General features: G+C 48.9%; 1 protein-coding gene and 1 long non-coding RNA gene across 9 annotated transcripts in view; one reads left to right on the top strand and one right to left on the bottom strand.

Annotated features, from left to right (window-relative positions):
• The first annotated feature begins 1,629 nt into the window (after positions 1 to 1,629).
• Positions 1,630 to 8,994, top strand: LOC310886597. Its single transcript, XR_014575382.1, has 4 exons — positions 1,630 to 2,742; positions 3,220 to 3,405; positions 7,169 to 7,272; positions 8,402 to 8,994. It is a non-coding gene; the product is annotated as an uncharacterized lncRNA (long non-coding RNA).
• Positions 8,995 to 9,098: 104 nt separating this feature from the next.
• Positions 9,099 to 20,539, bottom strand: part of PTPRS (protein tyrosine phosphatase receptor type S) — a 156,271-nt gene continuing 144,830 nt past the window's right edge. For all 8 annotated transcript variants that reach the window (XM_083811375.1, XM_083811377.1, XM_083811372.1 and 5 more), the window contains 10 exons: positions 18,711 to 18,886; positions 18,012 to 18,131; positions 17,743 to 17,897; positions 15,471 to 15,756; positions 14,839 to 15,017; positions 14,196 to 14,322; positions 13,992 to 14,117; positions 12,784 to 12,938; positions 11,968 to 12,103; positions 9,099 to 11,402 (listed from right to left, as the gene is read on the bottom strand). In XM_083811375.1, coding sequence (XP_083667501.1) covers positions 11,334 to 11,402; positions 11,968 to 12,103; positions 12,784 to 12,938; positions 13,992 to 14,117; positions 14,196 to 14,322; positions 14,839 to 15,017; positions 15,471 to 15,756; positions 17,743 to 17,897; positions 18,012 to 18,131; positions 18,711 to 18,886 — 1,529 coding nt within the window. In that variant the 3' untranslated portion in view covers positions 9,099 to 11,333. The remainder of the gene's footprint in view (positions 11,403 to 11,967; positions 12,104 to 12,783; positions 12,939 to 13,991; positions 14,118 to 14,195; positions 14,323 to 14,838; positions 15,018 to 15,470; positions 15,757 to 17,742; positions 17,898 to 18,011; positions 18,132 to 18,710; positions 18,887 to 20,539) is intronic.

Genomic DNA, 20,539 nt, shown 5'->3' with positions numbered 1-20,539 from the left:
TAAAATAAAATAAAATAAAATAAAATAAAATAAAGCCATGCGAATTACGCAAGGCACCCACTCCTTTGCAGTCCCGGAGGACCTTCTGGGGATGCCTGCTAAGAGGGGGAGCAGAGCAGACAAAAGCCGCCAAGATCTGATAATAAAATCTGTTTGGAACAGCTGTCTGCTGACAAGTATAATAAACTGTATTAATGGTGTCATTATTATTCCCTAATTAAAAGCTAATAACTAAGAATTAATTGCCTTTAAAAGATGAAGCAGTGCTATGGCAGGGATTTATCTCTGTTTTTCTTTGCTTGCCTGGCTGCGCTGATATTTTCAAGTTAATTAATTGAATCAAATCTTACTGAAAACTAATAATCTCTCTGTGTCAATTCAACCAATTGAATTAAGAGGTGTTTGCTGTGTGCTGGGTTTAAAAAAAATATATGTGTGCTCTTTGCAACTTGTTACCTCGGGTGATGGCAGACAGCGGGGCTGAGCGTGGCAAGGAGTCCATAGGGTCTCAGTGGCAAACTGTTTGGTGGGGAAAACTTTCTCCTGCTGTGCAAGGGAGGGAAACGGAGCACCTCGGGGCTGGAGGGAACCCGCTCCTCTGGCTGTTGCAGCGTCCCCAGGACCCCAGGTTTGGGGGTTTATTTGGGGCAGAAGGGCCTGGCTGCAGCTTTCAGCTGTGTGGTCACAGAGGTGTCCGCAGCTTCAGCTCGGCTGACCACAGCTTCAGCCTGGCTGACCACAGCTTTAGCTCAGCTGACCACAGATGACCTTTCCAAGAGGCTTTTTGAAGGATGAATGCGGCTGAACCACCTCGTGATGGGCGCCTGGACCCCCGCATGTGGCTGTGCTGGAACACTGCGACCGGGCAGGATGACGGGCTTGGCCTCGGGGCACCTTGTGGGGCTCGCAGCAGGGCGCAGGGAATAACGCTGCCAGCATAGATGGATGTAAAGCAGCTGCAGCCCTAGTAAGTGGATTTTATCCAGAGAAAGCAATAAATAGATAACTACAGGTATCAGGAGATCTCCTCTTCAGAGGTTGATTAAATCTCAGATCTTCTGCCGGCAGTGAGGGATGAAGCATTGTGTTGGGATCTGATTTTTTTCATCTGATGGGCAAAAAGGCCAGTCACAAGCTTTCAAGTCTTGTGAGGGCCACGACTGTTTGTGGGCACTGGTGTTGGCTTCCCCCAGAAATCCGTTTCTCCTTCAATACTCTGTCCCGTGTGGGCGCGTGGTAGGAAGTGCCCGCTGCAGCCCTGGCGCTGGCTTTGTCTGTGCCTGGGGCTGTGCCTGCCCCAAACCCTGCAGCAGATGGAGATGAAGCGAGGCCGAAGGCTCCCGTGGGCTGCCCGCAAGGTTTGGATCCTCGCCCTGCAAAGCAGAGGCAGGTCCCGCTTGTGCCACTCTGGATGTGAGCGAAGCAGCGCAAAGCCTCCTCGTCCTCGTCTCTCCCACCTTGAAATGCCCATCCTTGCCCTAAAAAGTAACACTTCAGCATCCCCCTAGAAGCTCCTGACGGTTGTGTGATGCTAATTGAAAGGAACCAAATGTTCTTTTTGGAGGTTCACTACACCGGTGTTAATCTTCTGTGCGGAGTGATTTTATTAAAGTTCCCTGAAGAGAAAATTGTAAATTCATTAGAGCCTGTTTTGGACCGCACCCTCCCTCATTTTGGGTTAAAAGAAAAAAAGATTAGAAGTCATCTGGGCTCCTTGATAATTAAAAAGAAGATGCTCAAACATAATTCTTAATTAAACTGTAATGAGATAAGAACTGCGTAGCCTGCTTTTAGTCTGTTGGAAAGATGCAGAGGTTCCCATTGTAATTATGTGATTTATGATCTTCCACACGAAGATGTAATTAGTCCCCCCCCCCCCCTTTTAAAATTTAAATATTATTTAGATAAAAAAATTATGCAGCAGTTTGAATTTGCTTTTCCAGGTGGAATAGTAATTTTTTTGGTACAGGTTTTTGATAAAAGTTTAGGTTATTTTTTTTTTAGGTTTCAGCCTAGATGTCCTGTGGGGACATTCGAGGCCAAGAAATCGTGCAAGCGTTCCTTACTGCTTAAAGGGGAGGAATTTGTGTTTGTGGGTGGCACCTGTGGACCGCGTGCCGCGATGACACCGCTCCGCGATACTGATTAGATCCATAGATGTTTTTTTTCCTGCCTGTCTGATCTTTTGTGAGGAAACGAAGTGAGTCCTCCGCGTGCTTTTGCAAATAATCACCGGGGAGCTTGATAACACCTACCTCAAGTCGTTACGTAAGGACTGAAAGCAGGCCTGGAGCTGTGCGCTGAACGGCGTTGTGCTCTGCGGCAAGGCAAGCCACAGGTGAGCGAGGTGTTGGCGAGTTCCTTGTTTAAATGCCTTCTGAGGCTGCTTTTGAAGCAGACAAAGCGCAGGGCGACAAGCTCAGAGCGGCGCCTGGAGGGGAGAGTCTGTGGAAAAGAGGGAGAGAAGGAAGAGGCCTCACCTGTGGAATGAACCCCCATGGGAGATGAGTGTGACCTCCAGACCTTGCTGCTCTGTAAGGGTAACGCTAAACTACCCTTAGCAACTTAAAAAAAAAAAAAAAGCCCAAATTGCCAGACGCTGCTTTGCGTGGCTTTCACAGAGCCTTAGCTTCAAAGGGCCGGGGCAGGGATGAGGACAGCGGTGTTCTTCGTGGAAACTGGAACGTTGATTTTGGTCAAAGGCCTGCCGCTGCTACAAGACTACTTCTAAGAAGGAATTTTGTACGTATTGCTGCATCGCGTGAGTCATGAAGGCCCACGTCCCACGCCCTCGGATTTTCCAGATTTTCCAAGGCAGCCAAAGCCGGCGAGTGCCCCGTGCTGCTGGCACCGCGTTGGCTGCCCACCCTGGCCGTGGAGCTTTCCCAGTCAGTCCTGTCACTGGCCCAGCTCGGCCACGAGTGGTGTCTGCAGCCACAGACTGTCCCGTTCCTCAGAGAGCAGACGGCCGTCCTTTCCTCGTGACAGCACAACCTCCCCGCTTGCCAGGAGAACAATTTTGTGAGCACCGCAAGAAGTCTGAGCAGAACTTTGCGATACAGTCATCGACAAAACTGGGAACCAAGCTTCGGTTTTCTTTTAATTTTAGAAGGGATTTTGGCTTCCTAAACTTGGAAACATTGTGGGACTCTGCTGGTTTCTCAAGTGCTTTGCATTGCGTGACAGCTGTAGCAGATTTTCTTTTTGCTTCTCTTTCAGGTAAACAGAGAAGAAAGCTAATTGTCCGGCCATTGGTGGTGCCCAGCTGCTTTGCCCGCACACCTGCTGCCACTTTGCGGGGCTTTGGGCCCCACTTTGGGTCAGTTTGCAACGAGGTGGCTCCACGAGCAGGGTGCCCTGGAGCTTTCCTCTCCCTGTGCCCGGAGGCTGGAGGCACAGACGGAGGTTAGTTGTGTTTGCGTTGCGGGATCTGGTGGACCAGCAGGCCCTGCCAGCTGATGGGCAGCGATCCCCCTGGCTTGTTTGGCTTTGGTGTTATCCCCTCACCCTCCCCTGGGATGCTTTTGTGTCACCGCACCTGCGTCTCATGTTGAAAAACCTCGGAGCAGAGCTGGGGGCTCGTGGCTGCTGGTTGCTCTGTGGGGCTGCGCTGGGCTTTCCGAGCCAGAAAGGGATGGGAAGAGGGCCTGGGGGAGGTGAAATCTGAATTAGAAGTGTTTAGCAATTTCCTGAACAACACCTTGCATGCAGCTCAAGCAGAATGTTACGCGTTTAAAGAGAAAAAAAAGATTTTTTTTTTAATCATTTGGATAAATTTTTTTTAGAGGGGTTTATTATCCTCGGTAAGCCTGGGCTAAAACCCTTGTGTAACCTATTAATCTGGGATTGCCATCTGCACCTACATGTGTGCTTGTATGTATGCATCGCTGTGTGCACGCAGATGGATGGATGGAGCACCGAGCTCTGTTCATCAGGATCTGTCTCTGTACTGACCGGGAGGGAACCGCGCGTGTCTGTCCTCCACGGATAAAGGCGTGAGGAGACAGCGACATCAGGGTCTGGGCTTGGTACAAACTGCAAAGGGATCCGGAGTTACCGCTCTAGTGTGTAGACGGATGGACAGATAAGTGGGCAATAGGAAAATAGGCAGATTAAAGATGGCCTGGGATGAATGCGTTAAGTGGCTGGGGAGGGAGCGCTGTTAAGAAATAGAAATGTTTCCCTGTTGTTCAGGCTTCAGCCTAGTTTTGAAACAGTCTAGTAATTTGCTTTTACTGTGAGCAGTTCGTACAAGCACCAGAGTCAGACCCAGCAGGGGTGAGGTTTAAAGCAGTCGTCCCGTTTTAGGTCCTTGTGTCTGGCCTGGCAGCCCCGGGTGCGATGATCAGATTGGGCCGGGCTGCGGGGATGAGCTGTGGACTTGTCCCTGCTCAGCACAGCCCGTTTCAGGCAGCACGGTGCCATCCGGCCCGGGAGGGAGCCTTGAGAGCACCTCGTGCCAGTGCTCGGGGTCGCCCAGCGGCCTCCCAAGAGGTGCTTGGAGGCCACAGAGGCCGAGGTGTTGGGCACATGCCGTCAGCGTGTCAGTAAGGAGGAGGATCACAGGAGTGGCGGATTTTCAGAGCTGCCTCTTGGTGTCCAAGGCTTCTCTCCAGGCCGAGGTTGTTCTGCTTCACGGGGACAGCACCGGGAGCCTCCCCGAGCTGGGAGCGGTGCTGGTTGCGATGGGAGCTGGTGCTGGAAGGGCTGAGGGCAGTGCCAAGAGGAAGGGACGTGAGCGGCTGGAGGCAAGGCAGCGGTAACCCCGGGGGGCTTCCCGTGGGATCCCGCAGGGATGGCTGGCGCTTGGAGGCGAGGAAAGGTTACAGCAGCTCTCGGGGAGCAGCTCAGAGGTGTGCTTTGTGCCTGGAAGGAAGGGCAGGAGGGATTTGGGTGTAGCTGTGGGTGCAGGGGTGGGCAGTAGCGTGTCCATTCAGGCACCTGCTGTGACGCTGTGATACGTGGTCGAATTGTTCTGGTTTCCTGATGGGGAGATTTGGGACTAGCCTCCCCCATCCCCTTCCCAGTGGATGAACTTGTTGAGATAATAAGACAATTTTCTCAGCGCCTGCTAGGGTATTTACTTTTTCCATTTCAATTCTACATCTGTTCAGTTACTGACTTGGAATTTGCAACCATCTTATTTAGGAGGAGGAATTGATTTCTCATTCTGTTACTGCTTCCCTCGCTATAATTAAAGCGTAGTGCAACATGAAGAATTTCTCCTGGCCTGGGAACTGGTTTGCCACTTGGGTAATTCTGTAAACCAAGAAAGGCTTTTCCTTTTCCTCTGGAATGTAAATTACGGTTACATCTACTTTCAAGTCTTTGTTCTGCTGCAGGGGACTAAAGGGGCTCTTGGTTTAGGCTCGTGCGGAGACGTGGGGGCTTTTGCAAATCAGTCCCGTGGTGATTCGGCATCCAGGCCGATGCAAATTAAGATGGATGCACGCGACGGTTTTGCATGGTGTGGGGCAAATGCTCACCAGGACGAGCCTGCTCCCTGCAAACACCTTCTACTGAGCTCCGGCCGTGCTGCCCTGAGCTGAGCCCCAGCCCTGGCGAGGGCGTTTGGGGCCCGGCAGCCTTCCAGCAGCCGCACTCGAGCAGGGGAAGAGTAATTTGGGGAAGAGGGAGGGCTCAAAGAGATGTTTATTAACCCGTGAAAAGAATCTGATCGGGATTTACATGTAAATGATGTCAGAAGATGTCTTGAGACCCACTTGCTTCTGAAGAGGGCTGCACAGGGCTTGGGGTCAGAGGCTGCGCCCCTGGCCGGGCTCGGGGTCAGCTCCGAGTCCTGCAGGGCAGCAGGGAGCAGGGCTGCTGCTGGCTGAAGTGGCTGTGCTGTGGAATTGCCCCGCAGAGCTAAAACCCCAAAATGCCCTGGACGCTCTCCCCGTGAGGACAGTGTGCGGTGCAGCCACCTCCGCAGGGCTGGGTTAGGCTCTGCTGTCCCTCTTGGCCTCAATAAAAGGGCTCTGCAGTGGAGATTCCCTCGTACAACCACGGTCTCTAGCCCCGATCCTCTGTGAGGGGTTGTGTCTGTGGAGATGTGGAGCCTTGCTGCCGGGCCTGTTCTGGAAAAAATCCTGCCTGCAATGCTTTACTCCTTCTACCATGCATGGGCATGGCTCATAAATTGCTGTCAAAGCAATCTGTCAGGGCTCACGTTAAAGAAAAAAAGAGGGAGACAGATTAAAAAGGGACCTTTGAATCAATAAGAAACAAGAACCTTCCCTGCTGAAAAGGGGCATTAATGGAGCAGCGCTCAGGGTTTAATTAAAAAAAAGCCAGCTAACCGTGGGCTGGGTTTCAGGCTGCTGCTGCCTGGCACAGCGAGCCCTGGAAGACGGAGCCTGGACCAGAAATGTGATTTCATCTGCTCGGCACAGCGAGGCCGGGCGCCGCGGTGCAGCCCGTGTCCTGCGCACATCCTGCAGCCCGGAATAATTCATGCTTAATCACACCACCAGCACGTCGGTCTGTCGCATTCAGAAACCACAAATTAGGCTGTAATTTCGGCAGCTTATGAGCACCAGTAAAACGCTGCATCGGTGGGACTACTTAGTGCGTGCAGGTTTGTGATCGTGTTCGTGGGGCCTCGGCGTCCCCGAGGCTCAGAGCATCCTGGCCTAACGCAGAGGCAAGAAAAGCTGCTGGGTATCTGTGAGAGAGGAATCTGTGCAAAGCTTGGCGGTGTGCAGCAGTACCAGTCATACTGAGCTGAGTCAGAGCAGCAAGAGTTCCAGCCCGGAGGTTTTTCATGGAGCCCGGGCTCTGCAGGGCCCCTCTTTTCCCTCCTAGCCCTTAGGAGTGTGTACGCGGTGCTGTCTGCTCTGTGCTCACGGGGGGGGGTTTGGTTTTTATGCTGGGAGATGTAGGAACCTAAATGCACCAGGGCCGGGGTTGCTTGGCTCTGACGGTGTTTTCCGAGCAGTGTTTTCAAGCAGCTCACCCCGGGGCCTGTTTTGTTTTCCTGCAGGACGTCCAAAGCTGTGCCGCTGCCCGCCAGGGTGGCAGGGGGTCCCGGAGCGGGTGCCTGGCCATGTTGCAGCTCCTGGCCTTGGCGGTGGCAGTTCCTCTGGGTGTCCGATGCAGTCAAAATCAGAAGGTCGAGGTGTCAATTTTTTTGTGGTTATAATGCTTGTCTTCCTTGATATTCCAGAAAAGGAGGAAAAGGAGCTATTGTCTGATTGCTGCCTGCTGTAGGCCTCATGCTGCTGCTGCATCAAGGTGGAATCAGTGTCATTTAGCATCTTCGCAGTTCTTGTAAGCCTTACTCTTGCTCTGAGATTTTATTTTGTATTTGCTCCTGTAACTAGCTCCCTACTGTATTGTGTTTTTTTTTTTTTTGAAAGATTTACCTTGTCCCTAGCTGCTGTTCCAGTTCTTTGTCACTCACGTCCCTGTGCTCCACGTGGTATTTATTTCTGTTCAGTGAGAGTTTTGCATCTCCACATGGGGGGTGGTCACACCAGCTCAAAAAAAGGATGGAACCAAACAAAGAGACGGGGGTGGCGATGGAAATGATTAGCAGCACAGAGAGACAAGAATAGTATTGCTGAGATCGCAGGAGACCAGGTAGGCACGTGCCAGAACTACAGAGGCTGATGAACAGCGCTTAGAAGGAAAATTGTTTTTTCCTTTCTACTCTTCAATGGTGGAATAAGGGGATATTAAAAATCAGCACGTTGACTGAGGCAAGGCTGATGAAAGGTAGCTTTGCTGTGTTGTACTGCTACCTTGTAGGGTTTGGTGCCACGAATTATCTTCGAGTCCAAGAGATTATTAGAAGTTAAAAAAAACCAAAAACAAGAACTTTACCATTCATATAACTGCCTGCACGAGATGTTTATAAACAAGGATCCTGGTTTTCTCCCCCTTTTTTTCCTGTGCCATCAGGGTTTGATGTTGACTCCCCGCTTGCTCTATCTGTCACGTGGAGTAACAGAATTTTGGAGGTGATGTAATTCCCTGAGTTCACAGCTCGATGTTTGATCGCAGTTCTGTGTTAACTTGCTAAGCCTTTTTTTTTTTTCCTTTAAGTGGGAGCCAAAATGCTGCTGGTGGTGTTCTAGGAGGGCGGGAGGGTTTGTGGTGGCACAACACAGCTGTAAAGGCAGGGGGGGAACTGATATAGGAATACTCTCATCATCCTGCTGCTTCCAGAAACCTGCATCTCCTGTGTTTCCCTGCTTAATGTCTTTCTGACTTCATGAGGAAGAAAAAAAGGTGAAGCTCAGGCTAGGCTGAGCCTACCTGGGCATGGCACCCGCAGTCCTAGTACAAGACTATGGTTTAGCTTATTTGCCATAAATCTATCTTGGCCGGACAGTTTGTGAGCACCTCCTGCTGAAATTGAGACAGGAGCTAATGTTGCCACCCCATTGTGTTGCAGGGAATGGAAGCACGAGGCACTGCCTTTTCCGGCGGGTGGAGCTGTGACCTGTCCGCTCCTCCTGAGCTCCTCTCTCAACGTAGACTTGGGAACTTGGGCAGCATCACAAGGGAGACCTCCATCCGCACTGGCCTTGTGCTTCAAATGTGACCGTCGGCTTTAACCTCCTCCTGCTCTAAGTAAGTGTGTTTCTTCTCTGAAAAAAACACTTGCCCCCAGGCTTGGTGCCATGGGCACACAGACTCCAGATTGAGCAGATGGGGCGACAATGGCTGCTCCTCTCCATGCCACTGCCCCACATAAGGGCTACACAAGGCAGCTGCAATGGAGGCCACCAAAGGGTTTAACCCTCAAGGCAGGCATAGCCCGTGCAGCTGTGGCTTCTCGGGTGAGCAGAGGTCCTGGTACACTCATGCTAACGGCCACACTGCTAGACCTAAGCCAGGGGTATGCGTATACCGCTGTCACTGCAGATACTTGGCTAAAAGCTCTCCAAATGAGGTTGTTTCTTTGCAACTGCATGTTTGGCTTGTACAGGTGGCCTATTTTTAGAAAGAGCATAAGCACAGCAGAGGGAGAGCAACCTGCCACCTGGCTGCGTGTGCCAGGGAAAAGGGTTTTGCAGTTGCTGCATTACACAGAGCAACTGCTTCGTTCATTGCCCGCTCCCAACAACAAACAGGGTTGCAGTCAGGCCTTTCAGACAATCTTCCTTTAATACAAAGTCAATATATCTACATACACAGTGGTATGAAAACCACTTACTGTTTCAGTTTGAAATAACAGTGTGAAAGCAACAGCACTTTGCTCTCATACAAAGGAAAAAAACCTCCCTCCCTCCCCCCAGCTCTTCCAGTAAGATTTTGCTGCAACATACTTAGAAATTTGGGCAACTTTCACACAGATAAGAAGTTAAATCTCGAAGAAGCCTTTCGTTCTTTTTTTTCTTTTTCAGTTAAAGACAGGAAATGGATTGTTGTGGGGTTTTCTGGGTAGCACTTGATGGCAATGATAAACCCTTCTAGAAAAATAAAAAAAGTCCCAGGCAAGCAGTGTTCAGGGCAGTGCATCTTTTCCGAGACACGCTCTCTCCTCTGCCACTTCTGCAAGAAAACTCGTCATGTACACCTGCAAGCACATTATATCTACAACCCAGGGCACAGACAGAGGTGGGCTGTCACCTGCATTACACCATTGATGATTAAAAACTGTACGTGCCATGGCTCTGAAACTGCTGTCTTTTTGTCTTCAGTCGTAAGACACTGGTGTTTTTTATTCTCCCCGGTCACCCCTGGCCCTGTTAAGACTGAGCAGCACGGCCACAGCTGAAGGGGAGAGGTTGGCACTGCCACCACATCTAGGCCTGCCTGCTGATCTCCCACCCTTCCAAAGACACGTGATATGCCTGCGATTTTAAACAAAAGAACCCCAAAAGAATCCAGAAAGGACGTTTTGTTCTTACATGAGCAAGTTAATCCTTTTAAATGGTAGAAAAGCAATATGTAGAAGTAGCAATTTGCACTGCATTTTTATATATCACAGCCATTACACGTAACATTTCTACAGTGAAAAAATAGACTGTCTTTGAACATAATATGAACAAATAAGCAAATTTTTCTTTTAAATTCATTGACTGATATTCTTTGTCTTCTCTTTTAAAAAAAAAAGGAAAAAATACACTATTTAAAAAAAAGGTAATGTCACTTGTTACAGTTACATTGATACTTTAAAGAAAGCCACTCACAGTATATGCCATTGATCTCACGTGATCTTTCCCAGTTATTTATACAGCTAGGGCATGTTCGTAGCTGTGCCAATGAGCTTGGTCTGATGTGGTACCGGGACAGTCCTGAGGAATATCGCTGCATCGCGCCCGGAGAGCCGCTGTGTCCGGAGGTGAGGGGTTGGCAGCAAGAAGCAGTTGGCTAGTGGAAATAAATTTCTTAAGGATGCTTCCCAGGCTCCTTCCAGAGAGATGCTCCTGGCCTTCTGTGGCAGGAACCGGTGGGGCGGCACAGCTCCTTGCAGCAGAAGTGGGGTTGTGTGAATGTGCAAAGAGAATGGGAAAGGGGCTGCCTTTCTGTACTGGGGTGTCCCACTGCTGCCCAATTAATGCCTCTGTGTAGCTGGATGTGCTGAAAAGGCGGAAAGCCAGCCCAGGGGAGCTGCCACCTCTACCTGTCCCACCTGTGTGCAAGGGGAGGGGGCCACACCACACAGCCAGGTCTGGGTTCTCTCTCTCTAATTTTAAATATCCTAAAAAATAAATTTTGGAATTAGAAGAAATGAGGAATGTTCCAAGTATTCAAAGTGTGAGCTATAAAACCTCTCGCGTGGCAGGGGCATTCAGTGAATGCTGTTTGCAAGGTGCCTGTAAGCCCAGAATCATCCGAGTGTTGATACTGAGGTTATTAAGACTCCAGCTAGAAGAACTCCTGACCCTAAGTTTGTCTAAGTGTTGAGATTTAGTTCCTTTTCTTATCTTTTACAGAACACCTTCAATTCTGCAAGTGACTTCCTTTAAAGACTGCCAACTATATTAGTAAATAAACTGAACTCTAATGATGTAACCAAAGTCGGTTTCCTTCCCTTCTCCAGCGGTAACGTTTCGCAAGGTGTGTTTTAGCTTTTGGATCTGTTTCATGATGTCCATACATCTTCCACAGCGAACACCACTTGAGGTAACAAGAGCAGTTCACCACTTAAAGCAGTCCTTCAGCAATCTCCTGAGCTGCCTCTTCACGGTCCAGGTTACAACATGGAGTTCCTGAAGGGGTGTTCCTTTCAATCCTTCCCCCTGCTCCCCAATGCATTGTCCAGATGAAAAGGTACTTCTTCTGATTCAGTTTTGTAAGTTCAAGCGCTCCTCCTGGGTCAAAAGAGGCCTTCCAGGACTTAAGTGGTTGGTAGAGTCTGCACAACGGATGGCTTTTTATGTTGCATAGTGATCAAAACTTCCCAGATATTCCAAAGCTGCCTGGTAACAGAACTGGTATTCATCCTGCAAACAGTAAAGAAAACCAGTGCTTCAGCTTCAGAGGTTGAAACTCAGAGGTTGAAACAGCTGCTTTACAGTTCCCTGCCCTGCTTCCAGCTAGTGTACACCTGGGCAGGAACCCTGCACAGACTCTTTTATTCTCAAAGAGCTGTGAGCTACTGGGAAAGGAAATCACTTCTCTTTATTGTTGTCATCTCATAGATAGCAGTCATCCTGCCAATAACTTTCCCCTCTCTGCAGCCAAAAAGAAAGTGGACTGTGTTTAGAAGCAGGTGAGTTCCCCTTATCTCAGAGGCAGGATGCGATAAGAATCAAGGCTGGCAGACTGGGATGAAACCTTTAAGAAATTTAAAGGCCCATGGTAGTTATTATTATTACTTAGTAAAGTAAACCAATAGTGCAGCCTGGGCTTGCTTACCCTTCAAGTAAGGTTTTGCTAGTGGTTAGAAGGGCAAAAAGTCTGCTCCACTCAGCCAGGGCACTTGGGGAATTGGTCTGCAAAGGTTTGGGACTTGCTGCTCAAGTCCTCTAAACCGTGACAGAGAAAGGGTTTGCTGCTCCACCTTACCTCTGTTTGCACCATAGCAGGTCGTTGCGTTCGCAGCATCTTTACTGTCTGGAAAATATCTACAACACCCTCATAGCGCATTCTTTCCAGGACGATACTCAGTGTGATAAACACGCCAGTCCTGCCCACACCAGCACTGCAGGAATGGGAGATGAGAACACCAAAAAAACGGTATGTTACAATGGTCAAATGCTTTCTTAAACACCGAGGTTACGGTATGGTTGAACTAACAGCCCTGTCTTATGAACAAAAACATGTTAGAGCTGGAAAGTCTCTAGGAGGACACTGCCAAAGTGCGTGACCCAAGCAAACGTTTGAGAGACTGACATTTAAAAAAAGTTCTGGGTAGCAGTGAACAGCATTCAGTGTGAAAATTATTACTAATATGTAACACTAGGGTTTTTTTTGAAGTAAATAGGTAAAGAATGCATTTTCTTCTGCCCATGGGGAGGAAGGTATCTGGCTATCAGCAAGTACAGGCTAGCAGGGTTAGGGCTGCAGAACTGGGCTGAGACTGGTAATAAAACAGGTAAAATGCTGCAGGTCAAATACTGATTAACACTGCGATTCCCGTGTCCTGCAGAGCATCAGCATTTCATACCTCTCCTCGGGACAGAAGGGGGCAAAAGCCTTGGGGGCACTGCCCGGGTCTGAAGGGAGACAAGTTTGGCTGGCAAAAGCAACAGCCAACATCCATGAAATCTACCCGCAATGATGGGGTGGGAAAGGAGGGCGATACCTGCAGGATTTTAAGTCCTTCTGCTCTTTTGCATCCTCAGATAAATTAATTCAGTGTTTCCGTTCGTATGTGCTTACCTGCAGTGGACAGAGATGGGGCCATCCTGGCCAAACTGTTCCTTGGTCTTATGTACCTGTCCAATGAAATCGATAAAACCTTCTCCTGATTTTGGCACGCCTTGTTCTGGCCAGTCAGTGAACTGGAACTGACGAACAGTTCGTGACTGACCATCCTGGGGAAGAAAATATTACTAGCTAAAACATCCTGTATTTGTGTTACTAAATACAAACGGCAAAAAAACCCTGCCGCATTTTACTGCTAGTTCATTAAGGGGCACAAAAAGTCAAACCAACTTTGTGTTGGATTTAATATATCATGATGAAGCTGCTCATCTTGCACTTGACATTTCTGGAGTTGGTTTGTCAGTGCAGATCTATGCTCCTGGCAGGTGTCCTGAAAGGTCCAACCACTGCAAAGACTGCACAGATGGAGTCTTCAGCAAAGGAACATCCAAGGTGAGGTTATGGCCTCTCTATCAATCTTGAGGAAGAGTTGCCATAGTGTCAGAATTACAGCTGACAGGAAGATAAATCTTGTTCTACCAGGACTGACGAAGCATCCTCCTCCTCAACCTTGCAAATAGGATTATCAGGTTCTACAATACTGACAACCTCAAAAGCAGGGAAAGCTGCTTTGAGAATAAGAGTTACATTTGCTAACCAAATCTCAGAAGGAACTGAAATGTTCCCTCGGAGGAGAAATCTGACATTGAATCTAAGATTGAGTCAGTGCCCCTTTGAATCTTAGTGATAGTGTCTCCTCTTAAAACCAGAAGAGAAGTGTACGTTTTCTGTAGGCAAAGAGTATCCTTGGCAAGTCTTTGTTTTTATTAGGTGTTTGGGGACATACTATTTTCCGCTGTCCTTTCAAATAAGCTGCAAGTAAAACCAAAAGCTTGGTGAACTAACACTGACTCACTACTGTGATTAGTGAACAGAGGTTAGAAAACTACTTAAAGTTTATAAGAAAACATATTTAAGTACAATTTATCTGTGGCTACGCGTTCCGTTCCTCATCATAACTGATCTCTCCTCTCTGAGGATAATCCCAGATTTTCTCTTAGGAAGAGTTTACGCCTCAGTTTTTATATAGGAGCCAAACAAGCCAAACTCCCTTGCTTTCTGTAAGCAACGTTCTCTACTGCATGTGTTTTAACCACTCCAGTCCTCCCCCCCCCCAAACTATTACCTTTGCAAACACAGACTGCACCTTGCACATTGCTTACCCTGGCATCGGTGACCTTGAATTCTCGCAGGATGTACTGAGGCATGTTGTATTCAGCCATGGGATCTACTACAAAGTACTGGTACCGGGCAGAACGCTCTGCAGGCCAGTACTGATGGCACTTTTCCTGCCAAGGGGAAAGAAATGTCTCTGTTAGGCCCTTCGGTGGCAGGCTTCTCCCCCTGGCTTCTTAGTGCACACTTACCCGACCCATCTCGCGAAGCTTAGTCAACATCACGACAATGGTGGAGTTGTTCTCCCATAGCATCCGCCAGAAGTCTTCTGTGGTCTCTGCCAGGGGCCCTTGAGTAGCAATGTATGCCTTCTGTTGTCTGAAACAGAACACAAACCAGAGGCACGGGTCAAGAGGAGGCTACATCACGGCTTGTACCATGAGACTACACCAGGGCTTGTGCACATGCCTGTGGGAAGCACATACAAAGATAGGAAAACAAATAGGAGTGCTGGGACAGAGCTAGAAGGGTGCAGTGTCTAAAGGGGGCCTGAGGCAGTGTCTTTGGTGCTAGTGGCCAAAAAAAAAAACCAACCAAACAAAAAAAACCAAAAAAACCCCCACCAAAACCAACGCAAAACACTAAAAGCTTGAGTGGTGAAGCTCTTTCTAATTATTGTTTCCACAAGGTGAATCCAGATCACGCTGTCACAAGCCATAAGCAAGAAGGAATTTCCCTCTAGAATTGTACTGTGTGCAGTACAGGTAGCGATGGGACAGAACAGACCACGGGTGTTATCACCGAGTCCATCCCTTAGTGCTGCAGCCTCAGAAAGCAGCCTGCTAAGTTAAGTTAACCCCCTGACAGTGGTGGGGGCAGCCAGGTGCTGGTTACCTGTAGCCATCAATAAAGCTGGCGTTGATGTAATCTGACCCTTCCACTCCTCTGATGGGCTGAAGGCAGACCCGCGTCGTCTCATACGGCATGATGTTGACAAGGCGATTCTTGAATTTGTTGCATGGGAGATTGGCACTGATGAACCTGGAGGTGTGGGCTTTGGAGTTGGCGAGTCGCTGAAGACAAAAGCAGAGTCACAACCACTTGCTCAGCTCCTGGCTGCCCCTCATCTGCCCGGGCCCTACGGCCGCCTAGTTAACTTGCCCTTTATGCTCCACCATTTTGTTCCACCTTGCGTGCTCTCCCTTTCTGGAGGACAGAGAGTGTGACACCTTCCCTCCAGCAAAACTTTCACAGCAAACATTTAAAAACCCAATCTAAGGAAGGAGCAAATTCAGTGTGGATTTGAAACGACCAGACAAGCCTCCTGCAGCAACAGCGCAGTTCCCCCTGGGAACTGCAGTAGCAGAAGCCAGAAGAGTAATTACTTCTCTAACATGGCACCAAGAAGTTCCATCAGCCTTGTAAAGGCTCCCTGTCTGCTATGAGTGCCAGCAGAAGACAGCTCCCATGAGGCACACAGAGCCTTCCCCAGTCACTACTAGCCCAATTCAAGCGCCGGCCTTTACCTTGAACTCCAGTTCCATGCCTGTCACGTGCTCTCCGACTTCGATCTGTGCCAGTTTCTGGATGTATGTGTAGAGATTCCTAGCTGGGACTTCTGTGTTGCCGCAAGCAACAGCCTCAAGCAAGGCATCGTGTATAAAGCTGTACTGGTCTTCTGTCTGCACCATGTAGTTGCGCTGTGACCGCATGAGGGTAACATGCCCGTAAATGTCCACTGTCTTCTCATGTTTTATCCTCTCTAGCATGGCGTCGATCACAATGAAGCAGCCAGTCCTTCCAACTCCCGCGCTGAAAGGTAGAGGGAGAAAACTAAGCGACGGACAACTTACCCACCAAAGAAAGATATTCCAAAAAGCCACCCGTGAGGGAGGAGCTTTCCACTGATGCAAACAGCAGTAATCGTGGGGTAGGAACTGACATGAGGCAGACAGTGAACGACCTGCACTCACTGGATGGAAAGGAACTGAAGCCTTGTGAACACAGCTATTGAAGAACTGAGACCAAGGAGTTCTTAGCAAACCAGAACATGCCCAAATGGTTTTGGTTCATCTGTTTTATGATTTTTGTTGTATTAAAGGAACTTGCTTAATCAAACTGGCTGTGTTAATTCCCACTCACCTCAATGTGTTGCTCTTAGCAAAGTTAAAAAAAACAAAAGCAAACTGTTGGAAGATTTGGGACAGTGGAGGACAGCAATGACACCAAAGTTACTGCTGCTCTGATGTCCCTGGTGCTGCAGCAGCACCTGTAAAGCCTGCGCTGGCACCTACAGGGCTGTTTATCTGAGCCCAGCAGGGCCAGTGCTGCCACAATGGTACGGAGAGGCTCCTGGAGCTCAGAGCCTGGATGGAAAAGTTCCCTCATCTTCTGTGCTACTCTGTGTGCAGGTGTGCTCAGGCCTAATACCAAAGAAAATTTGCAATGTGCAGAGATTCGCTTTGAGTCTCAGCTCAGTTTAGCAAAAACTTCCAAAACGGAGTTTGGGCTTCTGTCACCTGAGGACCTAAGATGAAAAGTTGCCTCTGGTAGCGTGACTGTTGCCCCTCCACACCAATCTGCCCCGCTTCTCATGCCTCTTCATGTGACATCCCCATGAGGGGAGCTCTCCCGGCAGACACGCAATTACAACAATTCTAGGCAGGGGGCTCGAGCAATAGGTTAGCACGACCTAAGGGCTTAAAAAGCATGTCTAACACTCAGATCTTTCAGCATCTGAGAAACTACTGATGTTGTAATGAGTTACATGCGTCACCCCTTTTCCTAAACGTTTTTGTGCATTGAGGTAACATCAGACTTGCATGTAATGGCATTTGTGAATCAGCAGGGCTCTGTGAGTCTGTGCATTTGCCACTGCTAATAAAGGGTTTCCTTTTACTATTCTGGTGCAGTGCCTTTTTTCATAAAGCCCCCTTGATCTCTGTTAATTAGATTGCCTAACACCTGAACCAAGCAGGTGACTGGAGCTTTGGCAAGAATTTAGCAGCTGATCTGGGAGCTGGTTCCTGCACATTGTGAGCTGACAGCTCTCTTTATTCATTTTCTGAGAGGTGCATGATAATTGCCATCTGCAAGGTTAGTGATAAGTTGCCCACTTACAAAGACTGTTTAAATGGCATCCTCTAGGAGAGGCAGGATTAACTTCCCCCAGCAGCCTGTAAAATTCAGAAGTCTTTCCTTGGTGCTGAGTAACCTGCAGGCTTCTCCACAACCTCCTGAGGAACACAGGGATTTATCTAAGTTGAGGCTGCAAGTGTTCCTCTTTGGGTTGGAAATTGAATTAGGGAATGCTACCTGCCTGTGGGGGCCTTCAGTTTGTCATATTGGAATGGCTGCAGCACTCAAAAAAACCCCTCTTTCAATCACTGTCAGCTATCCCTTTGACAGCTCAAGCATCTCTGCCTCCCAAACACCCAATGCAGCAATGCCAAGCAGCTTCTTAGGTCACACTTGAGCTTCCTCCTTTCCTGCTGTGACCAAAAAACCCTACACAGAGAAGCAGGTGCCAGTACAGCACAGGGTGCTTCCTGTTGCTGATAAGGTTTGAGTAATTCGGAGCAAACTAAACCATTCACCGCTGGAAATTCTGCACCGAATGAAAACCCCAAGTATCCTTGTCAGACGCTGGCTGGGAATCCACTTTACAGGACAGCTCTTACTGGCTGGGTGCTCGCTAGGAGACTGTACATGTCTCCAAAGTGCAAATCAACATCCTACTGACATGTCGCCTGCCTTGCAGAGAGCCCCATGTAAGAGTTTGGTGTGGGAAATCAGTACCTGCAGTGCACCACGATTGGACCAGCATCAGGGGGGTTGCAGGTTTTCACCCGTCTCAGGAAAGCCAGAAACGGGGTGGGGTACTCGGGTACACCGTGGTCAGGCCACGCTGTGAACTGGAACTGGCGGACCTCCCGCTTCTCACTGGAGCCGTTCTGCAAAGAGAGAAGCACACCAAGAGTAGTGTGCAGTGCCAGCACAGCCACGCCAGGTTAAGGAGGAGAGTGTGCCCATCTCTGGGAAGGAAACGGGAGCAGGAGAAAGCTCACCTTATGAAGGGAGAACGTTCGAACGCAGAATGTGGCCAATTCGATGGTATCGAGTAACGTCACTTGAATCATTCCATAGGTGTCCGTACCTCGGCCTGGCCAGTACTGGTCACACTTTATCTGGAAGACAGAAGGCAATGCTGAATGCTGGAACAAACCCTGTACTGCTGGAACTCATCCCTAAAGTGTCCTGATGTTACAGGTGAAGCTCACAAGGTTGTAAAGGGCAGGGAAGGTGCAAGAAATGTCTCTTATCCGGAGCACCACAACAGGGAGACACATGGCATGAAAAGCTCCTACTAAGTACAGGCTTTGATGCACCACATCAATTACATCAACAACAGACTGGAGTCATCTTGAAGATGAGAGTGAAAGTACTGGGGCTTGTTAAACAAGAGAATTGAACATAAAATCTGAGGTCTGCCAAATGATTAACTCCAGGACAGACCTACAGAGCATGTGGTGGGATTGAGTGTCCTCTTCCCTTGGAGCTGCAATGGAGGCTGCAGCTTTCTGGGATGAATTTTTTATTTTTTTAAAGGAATGAATCACTGAACTTTCAGGGTGCTGGCAAAGCAGGTAGAAATCCCCCACTGACATAAACGTGGGCTGCAGATCAAAGGAATTCACTGTTCCCCAACCCTACCCTCCAGTCCCCCAGGATTATGACTAACTTGTCATCCCTCTCATGCTTCTTACCCGTGATTTCTCCTCCAGCTTAGTCATCATAACAATAGTAGCTGAGCGCTGCTCCCACACCATCCTCCAGAAGTCCCCAAAGGTCTCTGGCAGAGGTCCTTGCGTGGCAATGTAGGCATTCTGCTTCCGGTAGCCATCAATGTAGTTGGCATTAATGTAATCACTGCCCACAATTCCTGCATTAAATCAGCAAAACCAAGTCAGTGGGTTGTGCAGGACAGGACTTTATGCAGCTGGAAGCGTAAGATTTTCGCAAGAACGTTAGAGAGAATTTCCCCTGCAAAAACATGAGAGCTTTCAAGGCTTGCTGGGTTGGAGTCACTGCAGGAAGACTCTCTGCAAATTCTTCCCAGCTGAAGTTCCTGTCTTGGAAGGTCTGAGCTACAGGGAGACAAACAACTTCCTGCAGGATATGTTAAAGAGACCAGCTATCAAACCTTGAAACCATACTCTTCTTATTGGTGTTACTTATAGGAGTGGAAGTGCTGGCTTAGGGCTCTTGCTTTACTGCTCTCAAATAGAACAAAAGAAGTCCTTGTCCCAGAATGCCCAGAAGCTGGGTAGCAAACGCATCTGGGTGATGCACAGTGTGGTCCATTGCCTAATTCCAGGCAGCGAGCTACAGCTGGACAAAGTACAGAATAAAACCAGGCTGGATTCAGCCAGTAAAGGCTTTGAAATTACAGGCTTTGACTTGCTTTAAATTGCCCGCTGTTATTTTTACTTTTATTTTTTTCTATTTGCATAAGTTACAGGCTATTGAGTTACAGCTGCCTGCTTGTGTCCTTGTTTGATGGGTTTGATACGAGTGGCAGAAGGTACTGCCAGAGTGAAGAGGGTGACTGGGAGATGGCAGGAGAAAGCTGCTCTGAAGTTAAAATGGACACTGGCATGCGCTGATGTTCAGGTTCAGCTTTAGAGAGCCTCCAGGACTGGCACGGACAATTTGCACTGTTTGGAGAGTTGGCCCGTTCCTAATTACAGCAGAGTGGTTGGCCGGGCTGGCAGGTTTCTGCTAACCTAAGATTAACTCGGTACAGAACGCTTAACTCGTGTCTCGAGGGGGAGCTAAGGGTGGGGAGCTGTACCAGTATGAAATTGGGTTGCTAGTCCTCGTCCTGCTGTAGCAAAAGGCATCGCTGCTTCTATTGGCTAGGTACGATCCAGGCTGAATTGCCTGCCAGTCCTCAAGGGTACTCGGTAATTTCAGCTGCTGGTGGAAATGGCTTTTGATTAAATTTCTGGAGGGTTCCCTTCCCCCAGCCCTTCCCAAGCTGAAATTTCAGAAGGGAAGGTGGCTGTGCAGCGGCTGCAGGAACGTGATCAAGGCTGAGCTTCCGGAATTAATCTCCTCTCCAGCCCCCTCGGGTCCGCTCTGTAATTTAAAATGGTGGCCATGAGCTCCTGCAATGTTTTGTGCTGTGACAGGCCCAGTTACAGAGAAGTCACTGAATTAAAGCCACTACTTCTTCCTGACCAAGCAAGACGGTGACAATCTGCAGCCTTGACAAGTCCAGATTTAAAACAAAAAGAAAGCAACAACTAATTCCTCCAACGCCTTTCATCTTCCAGCTCTCGGCATAAGCTACAGCCTGGTAGGAAGGAACAGAGCAGCCAAGACAAGTCAGAACCTCTCAGAGGCTTGGAAATTCAACCTCGGTCCCTTGTACTTATGCTGCCGTCAGCACCTCACGATGCCACCGGGGCAGTGAGCACTGCCGCCTGCATCCAGCCCTGCCTCCTGCTTTCCTGAGAGCGGAGACCAGCCCGGTGTCCTTCATTTCTACACTTGGGCTCTTCTCTTGAATGACAAGGCAACTTTTTAAAGA

This window comes from Anser anser, assembly GCF_964211835.1.
Source record: "Anser anser genome assembly, chromosome: 25".
Lineage (NCBI taxonomy): Eukaryota > Metazoa > Chordata > Aves > Anseriformes > Anatidae > Anser > Anser anser.
The sequence above is the reverse complement of the archived record's forward strand: the minus strand, read 5'-3'. Positions and strand labels throughout refer to the sequence as shown.